This window comes from Psittacula echo (assembly GCF_963264785.1).
Source record: "Psittacula echo genome assembly, chromosome: 30".
Taxonomy (NCBI): domain Eukaryota; kingdom Metazoa; phylum Chordata; class Aves; order Psittaciformes; family Psittacidae; genus Psittacula; species Psittacula echo.
The window spans coordinates 541,141-566,996 of NC_137765.1; the positions used below are offsets into that span (position 1 = coordinate 541,141).

Genomic DNA, 25,856 nt, shown 5'->3' on the forward strand with positions numbered 1-25,856 from the left:
TGGGGATGCTGCTTCCCTGTGAGACCCACAGGGTGGGATCTGAATGGTTGAGCCTTTATCTCCATGCTCCTGGTCCCGCCTTGTCCTTATCAGCCCAGCCAGGAGGGATTTCCTCCCCATATCAGCACAGGGATCATGGGAGCAGTTGGAGCTGTGGTCAGAGCCCATCTACACATGGAGCTTTCACTTGGTTCTTCTTCCCCCCACCCCCCTCATGGCTTGGGGGTGCCCTCAGTGTGTCCCCCATGTCCCCAGAGGTGATGGAGCATGAGGAGGTTCCACTGGAGGTGAGGGGAGGTTCTGAAGGAGGATTTGCCATCATGGCACTGGAAATGGGGAGGTTGAGGTTGTGGTTTGGGCTGCAATGTGGGGTGGATGGTGCCATGAGGTCCCTGATGTGGGGACATGTTGTTTTGGGATTGCTGTGGCACTGGGGGGTGTCCCAGGGTCCCCAGTGTGGGGGCAATCCTCCTCTGGGTCAGGAGCGGTGCCACCAAGGCCCCTGATGTGGGGCCATGTGGGTGCCCTGGAGATGCTGTGATAACACAAGGTAGAAGCAGAAGGAACTTTTGTGGGGCTGGTGTGAGGTTCTGGACCCCAAACCTGGGGTTTGATGGGCAGTTGGTGGAGTTTGGTGGGATTTTGATGGGGTTTGGTGAGGTTTGATGGTGTTTGGTGGGGCTTGATGGGGTTTTGATGTTCATTTGGTGGTGTTTGGTGGGGTTTTGATGGGGTTTGGTGAGGTTTGATGGGATTTGGTGGGGTTTGATGGAGTTTTGATATGCATTTGGTGAGTTTGATGGGGTTTGGTGGGTTTTTTGATGGAGTTTGGTGGGGTTTGACGGGGTTTTGATGTGCATTTGGTGGGGTTTTGATGGGGTTTGATGAGGTGGGATGGGGTTTAGGTGGGAATGGGTTTAATTGGGATTAGGTTTAGGAATGACCCTGGGGGAAGGTGCTGGTTTGTCCCACCAGCTCGGTGCTCTCTGGTCCCATGGGGCTGTAGCTTGTAGGTCTCTTTCCTCCTGTATCCTCTCTTAGGAGGCAATTCCAAAGTGTGGGATGTGATGGGTGCCGGTGCTGCGGCTGTTGGGAAGTTGTTCCCATCCATATCTCCAGCTTGGAGTGCTTTGGGACCAATCCATCCTTGCGTTGGCTTTCATTTGCCACTGGGGAATACTGATGCTCAACCGCATCCCACCTCTGGGATGCTGGGAAGAGCCTGGGGTGTTGGGTTTGGGATGGAGCCTTACTTTTGGTGGTGGCCTCTGGTCCCTAAGCAGGACATGGGTATTGGGCTTGGGTCGTGTCACCTACCAACAGAGCATGTGTGAGAGTCCTGAGGTGCTGCCGCCTGTCCCACCTCTTCCTGATGGATGTTCCAAGGAACATCTGGATGAGCCTCCTTGGGGACTTGGAGCAAAGGCCTGGAGCAGTTGGGTTATGGGAGCCTGGGATATCAACTGAACAGGATGAGGAGATCAGAGTATCCTCAGCCCTTCCAGTGCTGGGGTTTCTCCTGGATCTGAGCTTTGGTGGGTGCTGAGACCTCATGGCACCATCCTAGCTTTAGTTGGGAAGAACTGGAGTGAATTTAGATAGGTTTTGGGGTGAAACTCGTTGTTTTTGCATGGTGGGTCCCCATGTTGAGGTGCTCCAGCCTAGGAAGTGATGCTTTGGTTTGATCTTGGCTTGAGCAGAGAGCTCTGAGCCTTTGCTGTAGCCCATCCCAGGGTGTGTTTGCCAAGTGCTGGGCCACTTTATGGCCCATCCTTGAGCCTCGTCTAGAGCAGATACCCAAGACATGAGACCAAACACCTGTTGGAGATGCAGCTCCTCCTAATAATGCCTTAACTCCTCAGGTCAGCCCCTGGTGCACCCATCCAGTGCCTCTTCCTGACATTCCTTACCCAGGCCCATGAAATCCAGGCTGATTTCCCCCTTATCTCTTTCCTTGCTGGAGCTGGGCTGAGTTTAAGCTCTCGGCCTCCCTGAACTGGGAGGTTCTGCTCCCATTCCCAATGACCTTCCCGACTGCTCCCTCTTGGTGGACGCTGCCAGGAGAGATGTCATCTTGTTGCCTAGCAAGTAAATAACTGAAGGCTTGAGGCCAGGACAAGAGGCAGGGCTTGGCTGGAGCTGGGATGTGGAGTGCCCTTGGAAACCTGGAAGTTGGATGGAAAACCCCCACGCTGCATCCCTGTAACAGTGAATCTCTTCCCAAAGAGCCCCTGTGCTGTGGTGAGACCCCACTTGGGTGCTGCATCCAGCTCTGGTGTCCTCAGCATAAGGACATGGAGGTGCTGGAGCAAGGGCAGAGGACGCCACAGGGATGAGCAGAGGCTGGAGCTGCTCCCACATGGAGCCAGGCTGAGGACATTGGGGCTGGAGGAAAGAAGCTGTGTGGAGACCTCAGAGCAGCTTCCAGTGATGAAGGGGGCTCCAGGGATGTGGAGAGGAGCCTTCATCAGGGACAGGACAAGGAGTGATGGGTTCAAACTGGAAGAGGGGAATTCAGGTTGGAGATAAGGAAGGTCTGCCCTGGGAGGGTGCTGGGACACTGGGATGGGTTGGATGGAGAAGGTTGGGAGGCCCCATCCCTGGCAGTGCTTAAGGCCAGGCTGGACAGGGCTTGGAGCAAGCTGCTCTAGTGGAAGGTGTTCCTGCCCATGGCACTGGGATGGAACTGGATGACCTTAAGCTCCTTTCCACCCCAACCCATTCCATGATTCCATGACTTTGGGGGTCGGGAGCTTTCCACCTATGCCATGGACTAAGCCCCAAAGCAAGGGTTTGGTTGAGTGCTTGGCTTGAGATGCAGTCCTCAAGCATCCCACCAAGAGGATGGAGGGGGAGCATTCAAGGTGGGCTCAAGCTGTCGCCTCACAGGGACAAGGTGTGTGGTGAGAGAGGGTCCTGCCTGATGCCTGGTGATGGTTCTTGGTGCACAGGGAGAAGGGCTCATCCCAACACTCCTCCCGGCACCTGCCGTGCCTGTCTTTTGATGCCTATAAATAACTCCCAGATCCACTCCCGGAGCTCCTGGAACTGGGCCACGGGATATAAATAGGCTGGGGACAACTCTGGGCACGGCCAGGGATTCTCCTGGTGCCTCTGCAAAGTAGGACATGGCCCAATCCTGCTTCTCCACTGGGTGCTGCGCTGCTGCGACTCTGCTTTGTGGCCATGCAAAGGCAAGGTCTTGGTTTTGGGGGGGAAGTGTTGGGGTTTGGGGTGGTTTGGTTGGGTGCAGCACCCCTGGGTGCTGTCCTGCTCCATCCAGGTTCTCCAGAGATGTGGAAAACCTGGAAACTGATGGTTTCGCCTCAGTATCAGTGGGATAAAAGCTCTTCAGGAGCGTGGTTGTGGCAAGAGGAAACTGGTGCTGGGTCAAGCTGGGGATGGAGAGGCTTTGCGCTGGGCCTCCTGCAGCTCCATGTCTGGGCAGGATCATGGTGGATAGCCCCAAAATGCTTGGATTTAGGTGCTTTAACAGCAAAAAAGAGGATAAAAGGAACTCTTGGTTGATGATGTTGGTCCCCTCCTAGATAGGGATGAAGGGAAAGCAGAGCCTTTAACACCAGTGATTGGCCCTGGGGAGCAATGATCTCCCAGTTGAGTTGGATTTGTATGGGATCTGCTGCCACAATTCCATGCACGGAAGTGGCCCGATGGGATTCATCCAGCTGGGAGAGTTGGACAATGGCCTTGTGGGACCTTTTGTGGCTCTGGAGAGGTCCCAGTCAACTGGAAGTGATCAAAGCCAAGGTGGATTCAGGAGGGGAAGGTCGTCTCGTCCTGACTATCCTCATGGATGAGGGAAGGTGTCTCTGTTACACAGCATCCTTCTGGACTGCTTTTTGAGGTGCTTCAACCCAGTTTTAACCATGGTGAGGCCAAATCCTTCCTCCATCGATGCTGTTTTAGGTGCTTAAACCCAGTTTTAACCATGGGGAAGCCAATGGTTCCCATTGTTGTTGTTAGGTGGTTTATCCCTGTTTTAACCATGGGGAAGCCAAATCCTTCCTGGAATGGGATGGATCCAAACAAGTTGAGTCTGCACCAGAGGCTGGAATCCCATCAAGCAGCTTGGATTGGAACTGCTCTTCCATGAGCTGCTGACGAGGGAAGTTGGTTGCCTCTGGCCCCATAAATCTTCCTTAAAGCTGGATGGATCCGAAGGGATGAATTTGCTCCTGGAACTCTTTCAGGGAAGTAAAAAAGCAAGGAAAGGTTTGCAAGGATCCACTTGGAATCCTCTGGAGAGCGCTGGCACCCTCAGAGGGGCGCTCTTTCTCATTGCCTTTGCTTTTAAAAGGCTTGGTAATTCCCAGTTTTGGGAATTTTGGGATGGGAATGGGAAACACTGGGGAGAGATTTTGGGTTGGAGGTCGTTGTCCTGGGGCTAAATGGGACTGAGACCATCCCAAAAGGTGCTTTAAGCCAGGCGTCATTGGTGCAAGTGATGCTCAGAGGTTGCAGCGTGGGCCAAGCTGGCAGAAGGAGCAGGTTTGGGCCCTGCCTTGGTCCCATTTGTGAGAGCCTCAGGAATCCCATTGGTTTGGAGTATCCTGGGAATTCCCTCTTGTCCTGGAGCCTGGGGTCGAGCCCTTAACCCTCAGTATTGGCCTTGTACCACTTTTCTTTTGGAGGAAGCACAACCCAGACCTCTTGACTGCTGGACCTTTTGGGATGGGTTTGGGCTCTTCATCCCCCTCCTGAGCTCTGCAAACACCCCAAGAGCCAAGAAGAGCCATGCGTGACCCTTGTGCTGTGGGCAGGGAGTGTGGGGAGGCTGGGAAGAGGAGCCAAGCTGCTCTCTGGGAACGTGTCGGGTTCCCTATGGATCGTGCCAAGGCAAACAAGCCACGCTGCCGGCTGCTCGCGGCTCCACATCCTTCCCCCTGCCTCACACCTCCAGCGCTTGGGGTTCATCTCGCTCACGCTCCAGTGATGGAGCCTCATGTAGGGGCTCCTTGACAGGGTATTTATGAAGTTTTGGGGTGGAAAAGGGGGTTTTCAACCTCCTCGGATGTGCCAGAGGTTTTCCAGCAGGGAGCGGATGCCTGCTGGAGCTGCTGCCAGCTGCTGGCTCTGCTCTGCTGCCTCCAGAAGTCAGGGAGCTGCAAGTTGCAAACACACTTAGATGGAATTATGGAATGGGTTGGGTTGGAAGGGACCTTAAAGCCCATACAGTCCCAGCCCCCTGCCACGGGCAGGGACACCTTCCATAGAGCAGCTTGCTCCAAGCTGACCTTGAGCACTGCCAGGGATGGGGCATCCCAACCTTCTTCATCCAACCCATCCCAGTGTCCCAGCACCCTCCTAGGGAAGAAACTTCCTTATCTCCGAGCTGAGCTTCCCTGTTCCAGTTTGAACCCATCACCCCTTGTCCTATCCCTGATGAAGGTTCCTCTCCACATCCTTGGAAGCTGCTCTGAGGTCTTCAGGCAGCTCCTCTTCTCCAGCCCCAATGTCCTCAGCCTGGCTCCATGTGAGAGCTGCTCCAGCCCCTGCTCATCCTCCTCTGCCCTTGCTCCAGCACCTCCATGTCCTCATATTGAGGACACCGGAGCTGGATGCAGCATCCAAGGGGGGTCTCACCAGAGCTCAGCTGCTCCCCCTTGATGCAGCCTAAGCCATGGGGATTATTGATAGCTCCCATTGAGCTTCTCCTCACCCAGCACCCCCAAATCCTTCTCCTTGGGCTGCTCCATCCGTTCTCCACCCAACCCGGAGCAGTGGGGGGGGAATTGTGCTGGGATGAGCTGGAGCTTGCTGGATGCTGAGTCAGCAGGGCCAGCACCTCCCCTTGCAGCAGGTCCCAACCTCCGGCGGCTGAGACCCAGAGCCCACATCCTGAGCGGCTGCTGCCTTCCCAACTGCCGGAAGGTTGTGGTGGGGGGGACAGGAGAACCTGGAATGGTGACAGAGGGGGACAGGAGAACCTGGAATGGTGGCAGAGGGGACAGGAGAACCTGGAATGGTGACAGAGGGGGACAGGAGAACCTGGAATGGTGACAGAGGGGGACAGGAGAACCTGGAATGGTGGCAGAGGGGGACAGGAGAACTTGGAGTCATGATGGTGACAGAGGTGAGAGGAGGGACAGGAGAACCCTGGACCAGCGATGGTGACAGAGGAGAGAGGGGTGCCCCCATCCCGCAGCACGTGGTAGGACCCTGGTCTCATGTGGGGTTATGGGGGGGTCTGTGGTGTCCAGGCTTCTACCCCTTCCGGTTCAGTTGGTTGGGTGGATACTGGGAACAGGCAGGATGGAGCTCCAAGGATGGAGGTGCCTCTGGAGGGACCATCCTCTGTCCCCATGTACAAAATGAACCCAAGGAGGAGACCAAAGGGTGGGAATTGTGCTGATTCCCAGCATCCCAAATGCATTCCAGGTGTCTTGTGCCCAACCTCTCTTGGTGGGGAGACCCTGCATGAGATAAGTGTCAGGTCATGGAGGAGCCGTTCCTTGCTTTTGGACCTGATCCCATCATTCCCAGTACTTCTCTGCATAAAACCCACTGAAATGGCTCCAAAAGAGCCGAGCAAGGGATGGCTGGGATGCATGGAGCTGGCAGGATGGATGGGAACAGCATGTGGTTCCCTCTTTGCTGTGGTTTTGGAGCTGGTTTGTGTTTGTGCTGCTTGGAGCCAGAGGGACAGGTAGGGATGGATTTGCTCCTCCTATGAGCCTCAGTGAATGCTTTGTTGGAAGGGTGCCATTAAAACCATGGAATCCTGGGGCTGGGAAGCTGCATCCCTTCAGGATGCTGGCTTGTTCAGCCCATCCCAGGGCTGCCCATCAGGATCTGCCTCTCCCGCCCCTCACAGCCAATACGGAGTCCTCCAAGTCCAAAGTCCCAACTCAGGCAGCTCCTCCCAAGCCAGAGCCTGGAGTAAAGCAGGAGCAGCTCCCAGCAGTGAGTGTCCAACCCATCCTGCTGCATCCCATCCAGTCGGATCCCTTTGTGTTGGAGCTGCAGCTTCCCCTGGATCTGGAGCAGAACACGGGGTACGTAGGGATTGATCTGCTCCACACCTCATGGTCTGCTCCACTTGGGCCCTTTCCTGTGTCTTTCCCTGCCTGTGCAAAGTCCACACTGGATCTGTCAGCACCTGGATGCTGATTGCACAATCCCGGGCATTCCAGCCCTTAAATCCATGAGCTTCCGGCCCCCAGAGAGGTGAAGGAACCCACGTTGCTCCCAGGAAGCCCAAGCAGGAGCTGTTGGAGTTGCATGGACACAAGGGCACCATCCGCAGCTCCATCAGCAGCCACGTGAGACACAATGTGGTGCCAGCTCCTGCTCTCAAGGTCACCTCCCTGCAGGGTCCCTGCATGTCCTGAAGCCCTGAGATGCCACGAGGAGGAAGTGCCTCTGGTTTCCATCAGCTTTCATTGGAGCAGGACCTGGAGCTACATGGGAGGAAAACCAACCCCAGCTGTGCCCAGTTTGAGGAGGAAACACAAAGGTTGTCTCTGGCCAAGCCCTCTGCAGCAGATCCTGTGGAGTCAGGAGCCCAGTTCCCACCTTGCTCCTGGTAAAGGGTTGGAGAGCATCACCTCTGGCTCCATTCGGATGCTCCCTGAGGCTGGGGGTGAAATGGGCTCTCCTGGAACGTGGCTGTCGCCAAGCATGGGGTGATGCTGGGCTCTTGGAATGGAGGTGAGTGTCTCCTCCAAGAGATGCTCTGTTGTGGAGCATCTCATGGTGCTCCTGTGGAGCTCTGCCTCTGGTGGCCCTATCTCGAGTGGGTTGGGGAGGAAAGAGCTGCTGGTTGCCCCCTCTTCTGCAGAAATCCATGCTTGGCTTCTTCTGTGGCCTGCAAGAGCCATGGCTGGGGCTATGGGATGGATTTGGAGATGGGCTGGGATGTGGGAAGTGCTTCCCTGTGTTTTGAGGAGCAAAACAAGGGTTAGGGGCTGGAAAACATCCCATTTTATGGATATCTTCTGGATATCACTGGAGCATTCCCAGTGTGGGTGCCTCATTGCCCTGGTACCAAACCCTGGTGCTGGGTTGGGTGGCATAACATCAATGAGCACCCAGCCACTCACTTGGCCAACAGTGAGCTCCAGTGCCACCATCCCGGTGTTTTCCCAATGCTTATCCCACCAGATGGCTCTCTCCATTGGTTTTCTCACCACTTCTGGTGGTTCTGGACCACGTACGGAGCCCAGATCTTTCCTTCCAGGTTCTCTCCATGGTGTATCAGGAGCTGGTGCCAACGTGGAGTGGTTCTGCTCTCCAAGGAGACACCTCAAGGTTAAAGCTCGAGCTTTAGCTTGGAGCTGGCCTTTAGCTCCAGAGCTAAACCAGCCCTTGCATCACCTCAGCAGATGATGCAGTATCTCCCCCGTTGCCTCATACCAGTGCTCAGATGGGCCCTCAGCCTCTAGAGGAGACAAAACGTCTCTTCTTGCTTCTCTTTCTCAAGTTCCTTTCCATAGGCTGCAATTCCAAAGCTTGGGAGAACGTGTGTGGGGTCAGAGGAGGCTTTCTGGGGGGCTTTTGGAGGCCCTCAGGCTGCAAGTTCCTGCCCACTTTGGTTCAGTTTTGGTGCTCGAGGAGCTCAGTTGGGGTCTAAACCAAGTCATCACCCTCTGAGGGACCTCTTCGTGTCCTCCCATGGAGGTTGCTCCTTGTCCATTGATGTCCTTTGGAAGTGCTGATCCTTCTGCAGTGGGAATTGGATCTGGGAGCTACTCGAGTTGGAGCTGAGGCTTCTTCCTCATTCTTCATTGCTGAGATAGGAGATGCAGGAGGTGTGTGTGGGGGGGTGTCCTTCATCCCATCCTGGAAGGGAATCCTGTTGTATTCCAGGATGGAGCCTCTCACAGTCCAGCAGCTTCTGAACTTTGGGAACTGATTGTCTTCTGAAGGGTTTTCTGTCCATCTTCACCCCTCTCTGCTCCTTTAGGCTGTCACAAGACCTCCACCATTGGATTGGAAACCACCATCCAAAAGACCTCTTGGTTTCAAAGTCTTCTTTGGGTTTTTAATCCTAAAATGATGGAATAATTGAGGTTGGAAGGACCCTCTGGAGGTCTTCATCCCATCTCTGTGCTCCAAGCAAAGAGAGGTTGCTCCAGCCCCATCCAGTTGAGCTTCAAGCATGTCCAAGGATGGAGATCCAAGGAGAAAGTGTCCCATGTTGTGACTTCCTTGTCCTCTGCTTGCACAGGTCCAGGCTTCATCTTCTCTCCACCCTCAAATGGGTGGCTGGAGGTAGCACCTTCATGCTCTTCATCCATCACATCCTCCAGTCCCTGATGCATGGGGACCTTCATTAGGCTCTCTTCATCCAATGGTGGCTCTACTAGCACCTCAGTGTCCTTCTGATGCCGTAGGGACCACCTTCCTCGTTGTCACAGCTACTGTTGGGTGCATCTTTAGCCTTCAGATATGTGTTGAGTAGCTCCGGTACGAAGCAACCCAATGCCTTTTTGTAGGAAGCATCTGCCATAGGAAGAGGGTGCCATGGAGGAGCACCTCAGTGCTCATCCTGGTGGCTTCTGGGGCCATGGTGAAGGTTGAGGTGACGTGATTTGCACCCTGATACACGACTGAGCCTCTTGAGTGCGGAGGCCTCCATGAGGTTCTTCTGGAGATGACCCTTTGGAATGTGTTTTGTGGTTGATCATCACCAAACGTATCCAGAGCCGGGTCCAGGAGATCTCCTGGGCTCCATGTACCTGCTCCTCCACTGGGGATCTCACAGGTTTCTCCCTTATCAATGGCTTTTTTGGGTGTGTTTTGGCCATGGGCCATCATGCGATGGTTTGGTTTCAAAGTGTCTCCATGTCCTGCTTGGTGCTTTCGGTCTTGGGAGGGAGGAAGAACATTGAGGAAAGACCCATGGCCTTGTGTTCATAGAATCATGGAATGGGTTGGGTTGAAAAGGAGCTTGGGATCATCCAGTTCCAACCCCTTCCCACGGGCAGGGACACCGTCCATAGAGCAGCTTGCTCCAAGCTGGCCTTGAGAACTGCCAGGGATGGAGCATCCGAACCTTCTCCTTTCAACCCATCCCAGTGTCCCAGTGCCTTCACAGGGAAGAACTTCCTTATCTCCAAGGTGAACTTCCCTGTTCCAGTTGGAACCCATCACCCCTTGTCCTATCCCTGCTGAAGGTCCCTCCATGTCTTCCTGATGTTGAGGACACCAGAACTGGATGCAGCACCCAAGCGGGATGTCCCCAGAGGGGCAAGATCTCCTCCTTGGACCTGCTGCTTGGACGCAGCCGGTTTGGAGGGTGTTTGACCTCTTGGAGGAGAAGCCTGAGCTTGGGAATGGATCCAGCTCTGCTCCCTGGGGAGGAGCTGCAGCTCCTGGCCTTGAGGAGCTGCATTTCCATAGAGGGTAACGTGGAGCCTCTGAAGCCATGAAATTCCCTCCTCCAAGCAGCAGGATGGCGGGAGGGCAGGTCCCTGCTCCCAGGAGGGGATAAATCACCTCGTGTTTGCCTCCAAAGGAGACAGCTTCTAAAAATAGGGATCATGCTGGAGCTGTGGAGAACAAAAGAGTCCCTGCGAGGCTCCTGCCACCAGCTTCCTCCCTCATCCCTGTCCTCTGCCCCCTCCAGCCACATTCTGGGGCTTAGGGAAGTGTTTAAAGCCTTCCCATTGGAAGAGCAGCCGGAGGAGAAGGATTTGGGAGTGTTGAGTGAGGAAAAGCCCAATGGGAGCCATCAATAACCCCCATGGCCTGGGCTGCATCAGGTGGGAGCAGCTGAGCTCTGGTGAGATCCCACTTGGGTGCTGCATCCAGCTCTGGTGTCAACATAAGGGGGACATGGAGGGACCTTCAGCAGGGATAGGACAAGGAGTGATGGGTTCCAACTGGAGCAGGGAAGTTCAGCTTGGAGGTAAGGAAGTTTCTTCCCTGGGAGGGTGCTGGGACACTGGGATGGGTTGGATGGAGAAGGTTTGGATGCCCCATCCCTGGCAGTGCTCAAGGCCAGGTTGGACAGGGCTTGGAGCAACCTGCTCCAGTGGAAGGGGGTTGGAACTGGATGAGCTGTAAGGTCCCTTCCAACCCATTCCATGATTCTATGAAGGGTTAGGATCCTTCCCATCCTTTCCCTGGCATTCCCACCAGTGCCTCAGGTTTTCCTGAATGCTCTCCCATGACCTCGGCAGCTTGGCCCTGGATCCCACCAGCCTCTTCCAAAGGGAGTTTGGAACCAAGAGGACCTGATGTAGGAGCCAGGGATGCTGCCACCTCTCCAGAGCTGATGCTGGATAAACCCTGGATGTGGCGGTCCCAGCTCTGCAGGAGCTCCAACCCCATCATCTCCAGGTGAGACCTTGGAGATGCTTGGCCTTAGAAGTCCTCTGCTTTCAGGGCAGGTCTTGCTTTTGCATTCATCAATGAGGTTCTCTGGCTCAGTGCGTGGTGAAGGTTCAGCTGCTCTTCACTCATCCCTTTCCTTCATAAGCCCCAGGCATGGTTGGTGCTGGATCTGCTCCCTCCTCCAAGCTGTGGCAACCTCGTTCCTGTGGCCTCCTGCTCTTTTCCACCCCACCAATGAACCCCAGGCAACATCTTGGGCATCCCATGACCCAAGGTGATGATGGGGATGATGATGATGGAGCAGGGGCACAGGGCAGGTCCTTGGCTTGGCCAGGGGTTGGGCCACTGCAGGTAACCAAATGGATTCATGGATTCACTCAGCTTCCCAGCCTGGAAGAACAAGGGAGTCCCGGCTTTCCAAGTGGCTGGACCAGGATGAGAGAACCAGCACGCGGAGCAAGTGCTGCCTTGAGCTCAGGCTTGACCAATGTATCCTGGTAGGTCCAATCCAGACACAGCCAAAGGCTTTTCTCCTCTCGAGGAACGACATGTCCAGCTCTGATGGAGCTCAGCAGATCTTCAGGAGGCATTTTCCTGCCTGGCATCTCATGAGCAGACTTGGAAGTGCTTTACAGGATCCATCCCAAGGGTTCAACCAACACTGTCATGAAGCAAAGCTCCTCCAAGCCCCAGCTGATGCTCAGGCACCTGGAGAAGCCTTGAATACCATTCCAAAGGCAGGGAAGCGCGCCAGTGCCATGGAGGCCCCATCCATAGAGGCAGGAGAACCAGTTTTCTCCAAGACAACCCTTATCCAGCCACTCGTGCTGGTACCCATCTTCCTGCTTGGCTGCAGGAATGATTCTCCATCAAAAAGGTTCCTATGGGATTAAACCCTCAAGTGAGGCTTGGGAATCCCATAATCCAGGCCTGGCTGAGGTGGGAATGCCGGGCACAGGAGCAGAGGGGGGTTACGGGCTGGGAATGCATCCCAAAACCCCATTTGAAAGAGCCTCAGGTGGACACTGACCTTGGGGCTTTCCTCTCTTGCAGATGAGCCTGATCCTGCCCTGTCCGGTGCTGTCCCGGCTGCTGCTCACAGGACGGAACTCGGGTAAGTTCCCAAGGGATTTCTCCATGGATCCTTCTCTCCCTGTGCTCCAGTTCCAGAGCCCTCAAATAGCTCCCTATGTTGGAGGAGGGATTGTCCCACCATGGAGGACATCAGCTGGTCCCTCTAGAGCCAGGCAGCTCCATCCCCGTGCTGCAGAGCAGTGTGGGCTGCTCCAGTGCATCCCATTTATCCCGCTTCCCAACAAACCTCCCTGCTCTGCCTGCCCTAAGTCACATCCTGGAGCCACCCCAGTTCCTCTTGGAACCATCCCCATTGCCCTCAGAGCATCCCAGTTCCCCTTGGAGCATCCCAATTCCCTTTGGAGCCATCCCAGTTCCCTTTGGCACCCCTGGGCCTGTCCCTGCCGTGAGGGACAGCGATGCTGGGAAGTGGGTGCTTGATCTGGGTGCATTGGGTGCCCCAAAGGGGTGTCCCAAAGCACTCGGAGCACCCAGGAAGGGCCGGGATTGAGGTGCCAACCCAAGGCTTATTTTAGTGCCTATTGTTCCTGGCTCCTTCCGGGGCCAGAGGTTCCTTAAGGAGTTGTTTTAATCCGGTTTTAATCACGTTTTTATCATGGTTTTATCATATTTTAGTCCTGGTTTACGTTTTAGTCTTGTTTTAATCACATTTTAGTCATGTTTTAGGATGTTTCAGTCCCTTTTACATTTTAGTCCCATTTTAATCACGTTTTAGTCACATTTTACTTGTGTTTTACTCCTGGCTTACTCATGTTTTACATTTTAATCACTTTTTAGTGACATTTTAACCCTGTTTTACTCACGTTTTATTCCTGTTTTACATTTTAACCACATTTTAGTCAGGTTTTAATCCCGTGTATGGGATTTCAGTGGTGTGGGAATCGCATTTCCCCACTGCCACACCACAGACAATGGGGATCCCGGCCTCCAATCCACAGTCATTCCTCTGGAATTAAAACAGGGAAAGGTTTGGAGCGGGGAATGGTGACTGAAGTGGGTTGGGAGGATCAGCTCTTCCCTCAACTTGGCTTTTCCCAGGAAGGAGCTGGGAATAAATAGGTTGGAAAAGAAGGCGAGATTGATCCATGTGGATCTGGCAGTGCTGCTGCCTCCATCCAACAAAGCCACTTTGTTCTCCTGCAGCACAACTTGAGCCAGTGTTTTGCTGGTCCTGGAGTCATTGGGCTCTATGACCCAGGAGGTTCTTTCCCTAGGGATGGGTTAGCAGCGGGCAGGAACCGGGATGTGGTGGTTTCCATCCTGCTCTTGGCCATGGGTGCTGTGTAGAGGGAGAAGCCAGGCATGAAGCTGGCTGTGGAGGACAGAAGGGTCACACCATTAGGATGGGGACACAGAGGACCCTTGGGTCTGTTTAATCCCCATGAAGCTGCCATCAGGGCCATTGGGGCTCCTGGATCTCTTGAAGCCTAAATGTGGGGATCTGGTGCCATTCCAGGCTCTTTAGATCCTGTCTCGTGCTGCTGATCCCATGCCAGAGGGAGCCATCCCTGTTGCACCCTCATGGTCCTCACCATGTCCTTTCTTCCCTGAGAAAGCCTCCAAGCCCAATGTAGGACTTAAAACCCCACCAGGCTGGAACTGCCCCTTTGGTCCCAGAGACCTTTGGGATGGTCCCTGTTGACCATGAGATCTATTTTGGCCTGAAGTGGGAAGCATTGTTGCTACGAGCACGTACCCCAGTTGAGGTGGGGATAAAGGAGACCATCAGGTGTCCAAGTATCCCAAGAAGTTAGGAGGGGAAAGGGAAGGAGAAGCAGAGAGTGGAATGGAGCAAGGGAAAGGCGACGTGGTGATGGGAACCCAACAGCCCTGTTGTACTTGGCATGAAGCAACTGTAAGGAGCAGATAGAGCCATCACCAAAACAGGCTTGGAGCAAGGCCAGGAGAAGGGATGGGTGACCTCATGTCCCTGCTCATTGCAGGGGGTTGCAGATGAGCTTTGAAGGTCCCTTCCAACCCAAACCATTCCATGATTCTAAGGTGCAGCAATGTGGCCATGGAAGGTGGAAAGAGATGGGCTTGACTTGGTCCCAAGTCTTTCTTTGGGACAATATGGGAGTCCCCATGAAACCCCATCCCATGTCACCCTGTAACACCAATGGGAATGTCTCCGTTGTCTCCTTCACCCCTTCTTAACTCTCCAAACTCATTTGCAGCTCCACAAACGAAGAGCATTTGGAGTTCCAGAAGGCTTTGTACCGAACAGATGCCAGGAGCTCCTTGGACCTGCGAGCCATGGCCTGGGACACCTCCACCCTGGAGAGCAGAGCAGGCGATGGCAGAGAAGAAAGCACTTTAAAGAGGCTCTCTGGCTTGAAGGACTTGAAGGACACGCGGTGTGGAACGGAGGCACCATTTGCCATGGAGCCCCAGGTTGTAAACACGGTGCAGGTGGACCCTGAGAGTGACTCTGAGGACCTGGGTGGTGGCAAGGGGACAGCAGGGCCACCCAGCCCTTGTGCTGGGGCATCGGTTGGCGGCAGTGGCGAGGAGAAGTACCTGAAAACGGAGCCAAAGCAACTTGAAGGCCTCAGCAAAGAGCACTTAGAGAAGAGCAAGAGGGGGGTCCAGAGGGTGGACTGGATCTCAAGACCCACCAGAAGCCCAAGTCCTCACTATAAAGACATGGGCAAGGTGACAGATGTAGCAGCCAACCTGCCCTTCCGGGGCCAGGCTGTGCATGAAGTGCCTCCTCCGCTGTTCAGGAAAACACTGAACCCTGTCCTCAGCAAGGCCAAATCCTTGGAAAGCTCCTCATCCCATAGGAAGGGGCTGCTGGTTGACTCGGACTTGGGGGAGATCAACCCGCTCAACGCGGCTGAGTGGACAATCCCAAAGCTCGGCGCGGACCTGGCCGTGGGCAAACAGACCTGGACAGTGAATGCTGAAGACTCGGTGGAGAGGATGCCCTTGATGTCTCTGGATCCTGCTCCCTGCAGCTCCTACGACATCGAGATGAGGCCCTATGTGTGCAGTGTGTTGGTGGAGGAGCAGGGGAAGGAGGAGCTGGGTCCGGAGGAGGACCCCACGGTGTACACCTGCATCGAGTGCAGCATCTACTTCAAGAAGAAGGAACACTTGATGGATCACATGCTGCAGCACAATCGTGGACCAGGCAGGGACCAAGACAGGGATGCTTTGGGAGGACAGTGTCAGTTCTGCTGCAACGAGTGTGGATGGGCCTTTGGAGACCCCACGTCTTTGGAGCAGCACAAGAGGCTCCACCAGGAATCCAGGGAGAAGATCATTGAAGAGATCCAGAAGCTGAACGAGTTCCCAGACGAAGGCCGGGACGCACGGCTGCAGTGCCCCAAGTGTGTCTTTGGCACCAACTCCTCCAAGATCTTTGTCCAACACGCCAAGATGCACGTCAAGGAGAGGAAGGACCAAGGGGCCAAGAAGCTGAACCTCTTTGGAAGCACAAGCAGTGGAGAAATCCGGGATAGCCCCATGCATGGCATCTACAAACCCTTCAAACCCAACGAACACGTGGCTCTGCAGATGCAGGTTCCACCCCAAAGCAGCAGCAAAGGGCTCAGCACCTGCGTGCTCTGCAGCTTCCCGGCTCCCAACGACGACATCCTCAAGGAGCACATGAAATACGCCCATTCCCACCTCTCCTGGGACACAGAGGTGTATGAGGATGATCCCAATCAACCAGGAACCAGCAGAGATGCCTACAGCCCGGCCCGCCCGGCCCGCTTTGCCGACACGGATTACTTTGGCAAAGCAGAGCAGCTTTTCCCACCACCTTCCCAGGAAAGCTCATCCCATTACGAAGCTGTTCCCAATTTTGCCCTGACTCATCCCAGACACGACAAGAGCAACGGGGCCGGCAAGAAGGACTACCAGGCATCAGGGTTTCACGCCAGGAAAGCGGCTCCCTATGGTGCTCCCCACAAAACCTTGGGATTATCCGGTTTTCCCTCTGCTAAAGCTTATTCCCAGTTTGCTCTGCAGCAGCTGAAAAAAAAAGGAGGAGCTCAGCCCCTTGAAGGAGAAGGTGATGCCCTCAGGAGTCACCCCATGGGGCTGGAAGAGCTCAGGCACAAGTGGCTGTTGGGCAACGATGCTGCGAGCATGGAAGAGGAGATCTCTGGAAGCGCAGAGATGGATTTGGGTGAGAACATAGGCATCAAAGCCCTCAGCATCCCTCAGGCTGCCTTGGACCTCAAGAGGACGTTCAGAGACACCTTGAAGGCCACGGACCCTTCGATAGCCTCAGAGGAGCAGCAGCAGCAGTTGCGTATGATGGTCCCCATCGTCCTCCTGGAGGAGGTGAACCTGCATCCCAAAGCGACAAAGAGGCCCCGGGGAAAGCCCTTCAAGAAGAAAGCGCTGCTCCCATCCCGGGACTTCCTGATGGAAGAGCCCATTCCCTTGGATATGCTCCTGTTGGACACTCCTCTGGAGCTCGATGACCTCTTGGACTCGGACTCACCCATGCTGAAGAACGAGGAGCGGAAATGTCCCTATTGCCCTGACCGCTTCCACAACGGCATTGGGCTGGCGAACCACGTGCGGGGCCACCTCAACAGGGTGGGGGTGAGCTACAACGTCCGTCACTTCATCTCGGCAGAAGAAGTCAAAGCTATTGAGCAAAAGTTTTCCTTCCAAAAGAAGAAGAAAAAAGGTAGTATGTATTCAATTCACCGTGCCCCTCTTTTCTTGCCCTCCTCCCACCACCACTTGGGTACGTATGGAGCTGTGCCCCACCACAACCGTGGTGGCCACGGCACCGTGTTGGCCTGGGTGCAGTAACCACCATCAGAACGGGCTCGTCCCGGGTGTCACTGACTCTGTCCCCTTCTTCCCGCAGTTGCCAACTTCGACCCCAGCACCTTCAGCCTGATGCGGTGCGAGTTCTGCGGTGCTGGCTTTGACACACGCGCCGGTCTCTCCAGCCACGCCAGAGCCCACCTGAGAGACTTTGGGATCACCAACTGGGAACTCACCATCTCGCCCATTAACATCCTCAAGGAGCTGTTGGCCAACTCCTCGGAGCATCCGATGCTGCAGGCGGCCATGGGAGCGGAGCCTTCATCCCCGAGCAGAGAGAGAGAAGCTCATGGCTTCGGGCCTCGCAAGAGCATGACCCCCATGTCTGAGAGCAGCATTCCGCGTTCTCCTTTGTCCCCGTTTCCCACATCCTGGGGAGATGAGTCCCTGCAGTCCTACAGAGATGGTGAGTGTCCGTGCAAGCCCCAAACCCATGCTGGAGGGTGGGTATCTACAGAGAAGGGTTGAACTGGTGTAAGCTGGGGTTACTGATGCTGTGTCCTGTCTGCTGCTGGTCTGGGGGCAGAGGGATGGAGGTGCCGGCAGAGGAGAGGGCCAGGCAGTGCTGGCTCATGGAGAGCTCACATTCCAGCAGGGAGTCGTGCTTTGGATGTTCAGGCTTTGTCCTTTGAAAAGGTTGTGTTTAGGAATGAGGTTTCCAGTTGGGAAGCCCCTAAAGCTTCTCCAATCACAGGCTGGAGGAAAGGGAGAAGAGTGTGGTCACTGGTGCCAGTCCAGCCTGGTGGCACTCATCCATGCAGGATGCAACCTCTGGTTTGGGATCTGTGTTCCCCCAGCAACTCCTTGTTTTCCATAGGTGTTCCTAGGAGGGGCAAGGACCATAAAAGCTCCTTCCCAAGTGGGTTTGGGTCTGAGCTGCTCCCCCTCCAGCAGTGAAGCTCCAAACCATTCAAACAGGTTTATCTATCCCAGAGCTGAGCCTGTCCCGACCAGCTTCCAAGCTCCAAAACCTGAGTGTGCATCAGAAGCTTCCAAAGCCTAAAACCTTGTATTGGGAATTCCAACCACCTCGTGACACTTGGTGCTCCTGGCAGTGTTTTGAAGTCCTTGAAGGAGCTTCTCATTAGGGTTCTACTCAGCCTAATCCTATGGGAGAGACACCCCTGCAGCGAGAAGCTATTTGGCTGTAATTGGCATTCCAAAGAGCCTGTAATCCCGGCTCTCCAGACAGCTCCATGTGACTTTGGCTGCTCTTTGGGATGAGTCTGGAGCATAATGAACACAAATGAACCCAAATCCTCCCCCTCAATTCTTTTCTCTTGGTACCACAAACCTGAGAGGATGAAGAGCTGCCAGCCTGAGGTCGATACCAAGGGGAGGTGTTTGGAGGGCTCAGCTGATGATCCTGCTGCCTGTGCCTATTGCCTGAGAAGAGTGAGGTCTCCTGGTGGCTGGAATTCCCTGGATCGAGTTGTTCAGGGTAGTGGTGCTGTTTGAAGAGCCAGGGCTTGGGTCTTTGCTAGCAAAAAAGGGTGGGAAGTATCTTGGGGCCACCCTTTGGTTCATGCAGTTCGTAACTGGCAGATCTAATAGCAAATGGCCCCAAAGGGAGGGTTAGGGGGCAACAATGGGTCACATCCTGCACCGTGATCTTGCTCATCACTTCAGTGGCACCCCGAAGGTTTCAGCCTGTGATGGGAGTATCTCCTGCTCCTCGCTGTGCCCATCTGGAGATGCCAGTGGGGGTTTGGTGCGAGAAATGGGGTTGGGAATTGGACGATTCCCAGTTTTACTCCCAGAAGTGAAAGGAGCTGAGTTAAGAGCTTGATGTGAGGAGCTGAATTCAAGCTTTGCTCCAGTGTTGTGTTGAAACCTGGATATGGTTGAGGATAGACATGAGGGATGGGCACAAGAGCCAGAGCTCTTCAGCTTTCCCCTTAGGCTGTGCTCCTGGATTTAAACTCCCGTGCTCCCCATCCCCTTGGTTGTGTCTTTACCAAGAAAACATGGAAATTGGGAAGGCTTCAGATTCCCCAGAGCAGGAACCTGTTGTGTGACCCACGTGTGCACTGCAACCACGTGGAGACAGTGACTCCGGGTGGCTTTTGTATTCAAATCCAAGCCTGGAGCCTCTTAGTTCCACTCCCAAGCTCCTGGAGGGGACTTGAACTCCTCCTTGGGTTGCTCCCAGCCCCACGTGGTGCATCCACGTGCTCTCTGTTGCAACCACGGGAGTATTTATTCAACTCTCGCTTTGGGTTTGGCTTTGGGAAGCAGTTGGGTAAACAGGGAACAGGTTTGGGAATGGGGGATGCCCAGTCAGTAGCTGGCAGGGTTTTAGCTGGATTTCAAGCCCAGATTGTCCCTGTGTCTCCTTAAATCCCCCATGAAACATCCTGAAGGACACCCTTAGTCACTTGCTCATGTTTTGCACCAATTCCTTTGTGTATAGAGGCTTTTAAGCAACACTAAGGTGATCAAGGCCATTAGGAAGCTCTATCGAGGAGGATCTCATGGTGGTGGCTCCACACCAGCGGCTCCATGCGGGAGCAGCAATGCTGCTGCTGTCTCAGCTCAACATCTGCAGGCAGTTTCCTGCTTCCTTCCTCTCCCCATCCAGCCCTGCAAAGAGCCAGCAGGTCCCTGCTGCTCTTGCAAGGTGCCTCCATAGCTGGTAAGGGTGAAGGATATAGGTAGATCCTTAAGGAATCCCAAAGGTTGAGTTGGAGTGTGATGGTGCAATCTGGGCACACCAAATGGCCCCATGGGGGGAAGTTCTCCCTTCCTGGAGCTGCTCAATGAGGAAGAAAGGAGCACTCTGAGGTTTAACACACACTCATTCTCTTTGCGGTCTCACATCCTTACCTGCTCCCTCCTATGGCTGCCAAGCAAGTCCATAGTACCTAAACCAACCCCAACTTGGCTCCACCATCATCCTCAGTGCCTCTGCTGCCATCACCCTTAGGCACCCAGTGGGATCTTTGGTGTTCTGAGGCTTTACATCCATTCCTTCTTACCCACAAGAGCAAACCCCCCCAGTTCATGCTCTTCTGGAGGTCCACAGCTTCCGATGTCCTCTTCTTGGGGATGATTTTAGACCCTGGATCAGTGTGGTTCACCCTTTGGGTGCCACACTCAATGCCCTGCTGTGCAGGGAAGGGTCAGCTCAGCTCTTGTCCCCCCTGAGCTTCACTCTGCTTTGGTTCTGAGCACCTTAAACATCTTCAACCCTTCCTTCCTGCTGCTTCCCTATGGGACATCCCCTTCCTGCACCGTCCCCAGTGGGGCTGCTGTGTCCCTAGGGCCTTCCCCTGTGTGCTGGGCCGGGTGAAGCTGTGCCCTGCTGCTGCAGCCGCCTCCTCCGAGGCCAACTTGGCTCCTTCCCGAGGCTGTTTGTGCAGCTCCTGGCTCCCAAGCTCTTGGCAGGCACCTCGGGAGCACGTGGTGCTTCTTGGCAGGCGTTGGGAAGTGTTGGGCAATCACATCCTCTCACAGCTCTCCTCCCTGCCTGCCTCACCTTGCTTTCACAGCCTGCACCATCCAGCTCCTCCTCTCCTTTCCTGGCCCAGGTCTCCTGGATTCCTCCCTTAGGAATGGGAGCAAACACGGCTTTTCTGGTTGACTTCCCTGCTCACATGGAGGCTTTCCTTCTGGAGCACATCCAGCGGGTTTAGGAGAGGGTTGGCTGAAAGCATAAGCTTAGGGAATGATTCTCCAGCATCATTCCCTAATGCTCCTGTTGAGCGTTAGGTGAGGACTCAGATGTCTCCATGCTCGAGGTCCTGCCTTGAAGAGCATCCTCTTCCTCTCTTTGCAGGAAGAAAGATGCTTGGGATCTGGGTTGGAAAAGAGCCACAAGGATCCTAAATCCTGACTCCACACCTTAAAGTTAAAGCCAGTATCTAAGAGTATTCCCCAAACTCTTCTTGAGAGGCTTGGGGCCATCACCTCATCCCTTGGGAGCTCACTGACCACCTTCTCCATAAGGAACTCATTCCTAATGGACAATCTGAGCTTCCCTGGGGAGCTTTAGGCCCTTCCCTTGTGTCCCCTTAAAGGTCTTTTCCAACCTGGTTGAGTCTGGCACCGCAGAGCCCCTTTGATTCCTTCTCCCACCTCTCCTTAGCCAGGCTGGGGGAGCTGGTGACATTGTGGTGCTGGGATGGAGCCGAGCCCAGCCTGAGCCTGGAGGACACCACGAGGAGAAGGTGCTTCCACAGGGCTGGAATGGGACGTTTAGGATGGATTTTAGAGGGGTTTGAGCCTTGTTTCTTCCTCAATGCTTTGACTCGAGAGCAAAGACCCCAGCGTGGCTCCGGTTCCATCCTGACCTTTCCTTCCACATGAAGGCATCAAGATGCTTTGTGGCCGTGGCCTTTTGTCCTTCTCCTCCTCCTTCCCATCCCATGGTGCCTGCTTTAAGTGCAGCCGAAGGTCACTTATAGCAAACCAGTGCCAGCAAAGCCAACCTCAAAGCCAGGTCAGGTCCCTTAAGGGCCGCATCCTGTTGAGCTGGAGGTCAGTGTGCTCCCTTCTGCTGTGCTCCTGACCTACTTCGTGCTCCAGGTTAGGGAGAAGCTCACGTTGGGCTCCTCCTTCCCTTTCCACAGGGAGAAGGTGGGATTTTTGCCCTGGATATTGTCATTTCTATGGTTTTTAGCCTCAATTGCAGCTCCCTTTTCACCACTTGGCCCCAGGAGACGTCTCAACCAGGTCTCAGCACAGGGAGGAGCACGTGAAGGCAGATGGGCACAATAACCTCATTTCAGCATCGGAATCGTCCCTTTCCCAATGGGAAGAGCTGGTTTGGAAGTGCTGGACAAGGGGATGGTGTTGGGATGGGTGCAGCACCCCCATGGGGCTCAAACCAGCCAAATCCCAAGCTAGATTCCAATGGAGAAAGGAGCAGCTCCTACTACAGCGACTCCTTGTGACCACCTCCTCCTGGTGGTGGCTTTGGCTCCAGCTCCTTTAAGCCAAGGAGAGGTTTTAAGGGCAGGAAAGAGGAACTTGAGGCCCCGTTGTTAAAGTGATTCCATAGCTCCAAGGTTAAAGTGATTCCATAGCTCCAAGGTTAAAGTGATTCCATAGCTCCAAGGTTAAAGTGATTCCATGGCTCCAAGGTTAAAGTGATTCCATGGCTCCAAAGCCTGACAGAGACCTGGCAACCCCTCCTCCATTGCCGGGGAACTGGCTGTGGATGCTGCAGCCTGGCCAGCAGAGACAGATGCTTCCACCCGCATCCCGCATGGAGCCAGCAGGCAGCGTTCCCGCCTGGCCCGGCCTTCCCAGAGCCTGCTCTGTGGATCTTCCTCTGGAAGATTTGGCTCCAGTTTAGGAATGAGTTGCTCCGCAGCTCGGAAGCACCATTGGCAGCCCTGGAATTCCAGGATAACGGAGCCTTTCCCACTGCAAAGGGCTTTTCTCTCCCTCTTTTCTATGGAGAATGAGGGCTCCTGGGTCTCTGATACCCCACAAGGGTCACCTCAGCACCCAAAGGGATGGGACCCTCGGTGTTGTCGCTGAGCCCCTGGGTACCGCTGCGGGCTTTGGATCTCCCTAAAGAAGTCAGGATTTGGGCCAGTTGGGGAATCATGGAATGAACCAGGTTGGGCAAGACCCTCAGCATCATCCGGTCCAGCTGGTCCACAGCACATTCCCTTCTCTGTGCTCCAGCAGCGCCTCCCTTTTCCAACGGGGCTCGTCCTTGTTGCTCTTGGCTGTGGCTGCATCTCCCTTCTCCATTCGGGAATACTGGGAGTTCTGTAATTCCCATGTCTTTTCCCAAAACCCTGGAGTTCTCAGCTGGTTTCTGTAGGGGACTGTTGTCTCTTCGGGGCTGAAGCCGTGTTGTCTATGATGAGGAGGGGTGGCAGCGCCATAGGGTGCCTGGTATCCCTGTATCCCTCTGCGCAGAATTCCTTCTTTTTGGCATGCTTTGGATACAAGCCCAGTGGCTGTGGCAGAGGTGGGAGGCTGGAAACGGCCTCAGGTGGCCTTTTCCTTCTCCCTCTGTATCCGGGTGATGCTGGACGGGCTCATCCCATCCCTTGGGAACGGGAATGACCCGCGTTGGGATGGGAAACGCTCCGTTGGATGAGGGGGAAGCGAACCACCCCCCCCTTCTCTTCGCCGCCTGCACTCGGCGCTCGCCCTCTCGCCCTGGCGGCCGCGCTGCTCGGCGCTCGGCCCTCCGCCCTGGCGGCCGCCCCGCATGTGCCGGAGCCAAGATGGCGGCCTCCACCTCCTCGCAGCCCAAAGTGACAAAAGCGGCGGCGCCGCCGCGACCCCGCGACCGGGACCGGGGCGGGGACGGCGAACCCGAGCCCGAGGCGCCGCCCGAGCCGGGTGAGCCCCCATCCCCCTGCGCCCGCCCCGCCCCGCCAAGCCCCGGCCCACCCGCGGCCCCCCCCATCCCGCCCCCCCCCCACCCCTTCCCCGCCGCCGCAGCGGCCCCGAGGCCCGGGCCGAGCCCGCGGCTCCCGGGGCAGGCGGAGGGGACCGGGGCAGGCCCCGCCGAGGCCGCTGTCCGCGGGCCGCCGCCCTCCTTTGTCCGTACCCCGGCCCTCGCTTTGTCCCATCCCCTCCGCGGGTCCTCCCAGCGGCCCGGCCTGGCCGCTCGCTGCGGGCCGCACCTGGTTCCTGTCACCGCTGCGGGACGGGGGAACGACACGATCGGGGTGGGGGGTGCAAAACCGGCACCGCCCCCGGGGGGAACTGGGGTCTCGGGGGGGGGGGGGCCGGGCTGCCCCCGATCTGCCCCCGGGTGTGGAGGGGCGGAGGGCGGCCTTCACCCGCTGCGGGAGCTGCTGCCATTGGTGTCCCCATAGGGGGCTGCTGCCATCCCTGTCCTCTTCCCATAGGGAGCTGCCGACATCCCTGTCCCCATAGGGGGCTGCCGCCATTGGTGTCCCCTTCCTATAGGGAGCTGCCACCGTTCCTGTCCCTTTCCCATAGGGAGCTGCCGCCATTGGTGTCCCCTTCCTATAGGGAGCTGCCACCACAATTGGTGTCCCCTTCCTATAGGGAGCTGCCACCACCATTGGTGTCCCCTTCCCATAGAGCGGCTGCCATCCCTGTCCCTTTCCTGTAGAGCCGCCACCATCCCTGTCCCCTTCCCGTAGGGATCTGCCACCATTTCTGTCCCTTTCCCATAGAGCTGCCACCATTCCTGTCCCTTTCCTATAGGGAGCTGCCACCATTCCTGTCCCTTTCGCATAGGGAGCTGCCACCATTCCTGTCCCTTTCCCATAGGGAGCTGCCACCATTCCTGTCCCTTTCCCATAGGGAGCTGCTACCATCCCTGTCCCTTTCACATAGGGGGCTGCCACCACTGGTGTCCCCTTCCTATAGAGATGTCACCATCTGTCTCTTTCCCGTAGAGCTGCCTCTGTCCCTGTCCCCTTCCCATGGAGCTGCCACCATCCCTGTCCCCGTCCCATAGGGAGCTGCCAAAATCCCTGTCCTCGTAGGGAGCTGCCACCATCCTTGTACCCTTCCCATAGGGATCTGCCACCGTCCTGGTCCCTTTCCCACAGGGAGCTACCGCCATTGGTGTCCCCTTCCCCATGGAGCTGCCACCATCCATCCATCCATCCATCCATCCATCCATCCATCCATCATCCCTCCCTCCCTCCATCCATCCCTCCATCCGCCTGCAGACGGATGCCACCTTTGTGTCCTTGTTCCCCCTTGATGATACCACCTTCATGTGTCCCATGAGGGACCTGTCACCATGTCCCCCCTCTGCAGGGATATGGCCACCATTGCTCCGCTTCCCACTGTCCCCAAGCACCCCAAATCCCTTGGGCAGGTCGCTGCCATGCCAATGGTGTTCCCTGCTATTCCCAGACTCCGGAACAGCTGAAACCTTCATGTACCAAAGCCACCTCCTCAATTCCATGTCCCTTGAGGCCATTCCCACCCTTAGGATGTGACAATGTCCTTCTCTCCACAGTCCTGGCTCCGGAAGAGGAAGAACTGGTGGCCATGGAGGTGGCTTCCCCCCCCCTCCCAAAAAAAAGCCTTCCCAGTGGGCAGCTGGATCCATCCCCCGCCAGGATAGGGACCAAAGTGTCTCCTGAGCCACCCGGCAGCAAAGCAGAGCCTCAGGACCCCAAAAGTGAGTATTTTGACCCAAAAAGTGAGTATTTTGCCTCAATTCCTTGTCCTCAATCCATCCTTCCCATCCCAGTTAACAACATTCCCTTAAATGATCTCTTGGGGATCCCTCTCTGGTGAGCTTTGGAGCCTGCCTGCAGGTCACTAATAGTGGGCAAAGCTTCCAAACCCACCTGGAAAACAGGGAATCCAGCCTCTTGCCACCTCAGAGCAGTGATCCTGCTCCTCCCACAGCAACACTCGCTCTTCCCTGTGTTATTTCTGCCCGTGTAGGGGTGCACGGAGCTGTTTCATGTCCAAAATGAGGATTGGAGTGGGAAAAACCCCTCGAGGGGGGATAAACCAGCATGGCCAGATCCTGTTCCTTGTGCTTCCCCCACATTTACCCCCTGATTTCCTCATTTCTCCCTCTTTTCCTTGCTCTTTCCAGCTCAGCACCAATTTCATGTTCAAAACCAGGCTTGGGGTGGGAAAACCCCCTTGAGGGGGGATAAACCAGCATGGCCAGATCCTGTTCCTTGTGCTTCCCACCACGTTTACACCCCAATTTCCTCCTTTCTCCCTCTTTTCCCTCCTGT

General features: G+C 55.5%; 1 protein-coding gene across 7 annotated transcripts in view; it reads left to right on the forward strand.

Annotated features, from left to right (window-relative positions):
- The window catches only part of WIZ (WIZ zinc finger), a 38,163-nt gene that overhangs the window by 6,494 nt on the left and 5,813 nt on the right, over positions 1–25,856 (forward strand). For 5 of the 7 annotated variants that reach the window (XM_080636103.1, XM_080636108.1, XM_080636105.1 and 2 more), the window contains 4 exons: positions 12,355–12,415; positions 14,574–17,053; positions 17,237–17,602; positions 25,115–25,279. In XM_080636103.1, the coding sequence (XP_080492229.1) occupies positions 12,355–12,415; positions 14,574–17,053; positions 17,237–17,602; positions 25,115–25,279 (3,072 nt within the window). Of the gene's footprint in view, positions 1–7,389; positions 7,672–12,354; positions 12,416–14,573; positions 17,054–17,236; positions 17,603–25,114; positions 25,280–25,856 lie in introns of those variants that run through there. The other 2 variants (XM_080636109.1, XM_080636107.1) reach the window with 2 other exon arrangements.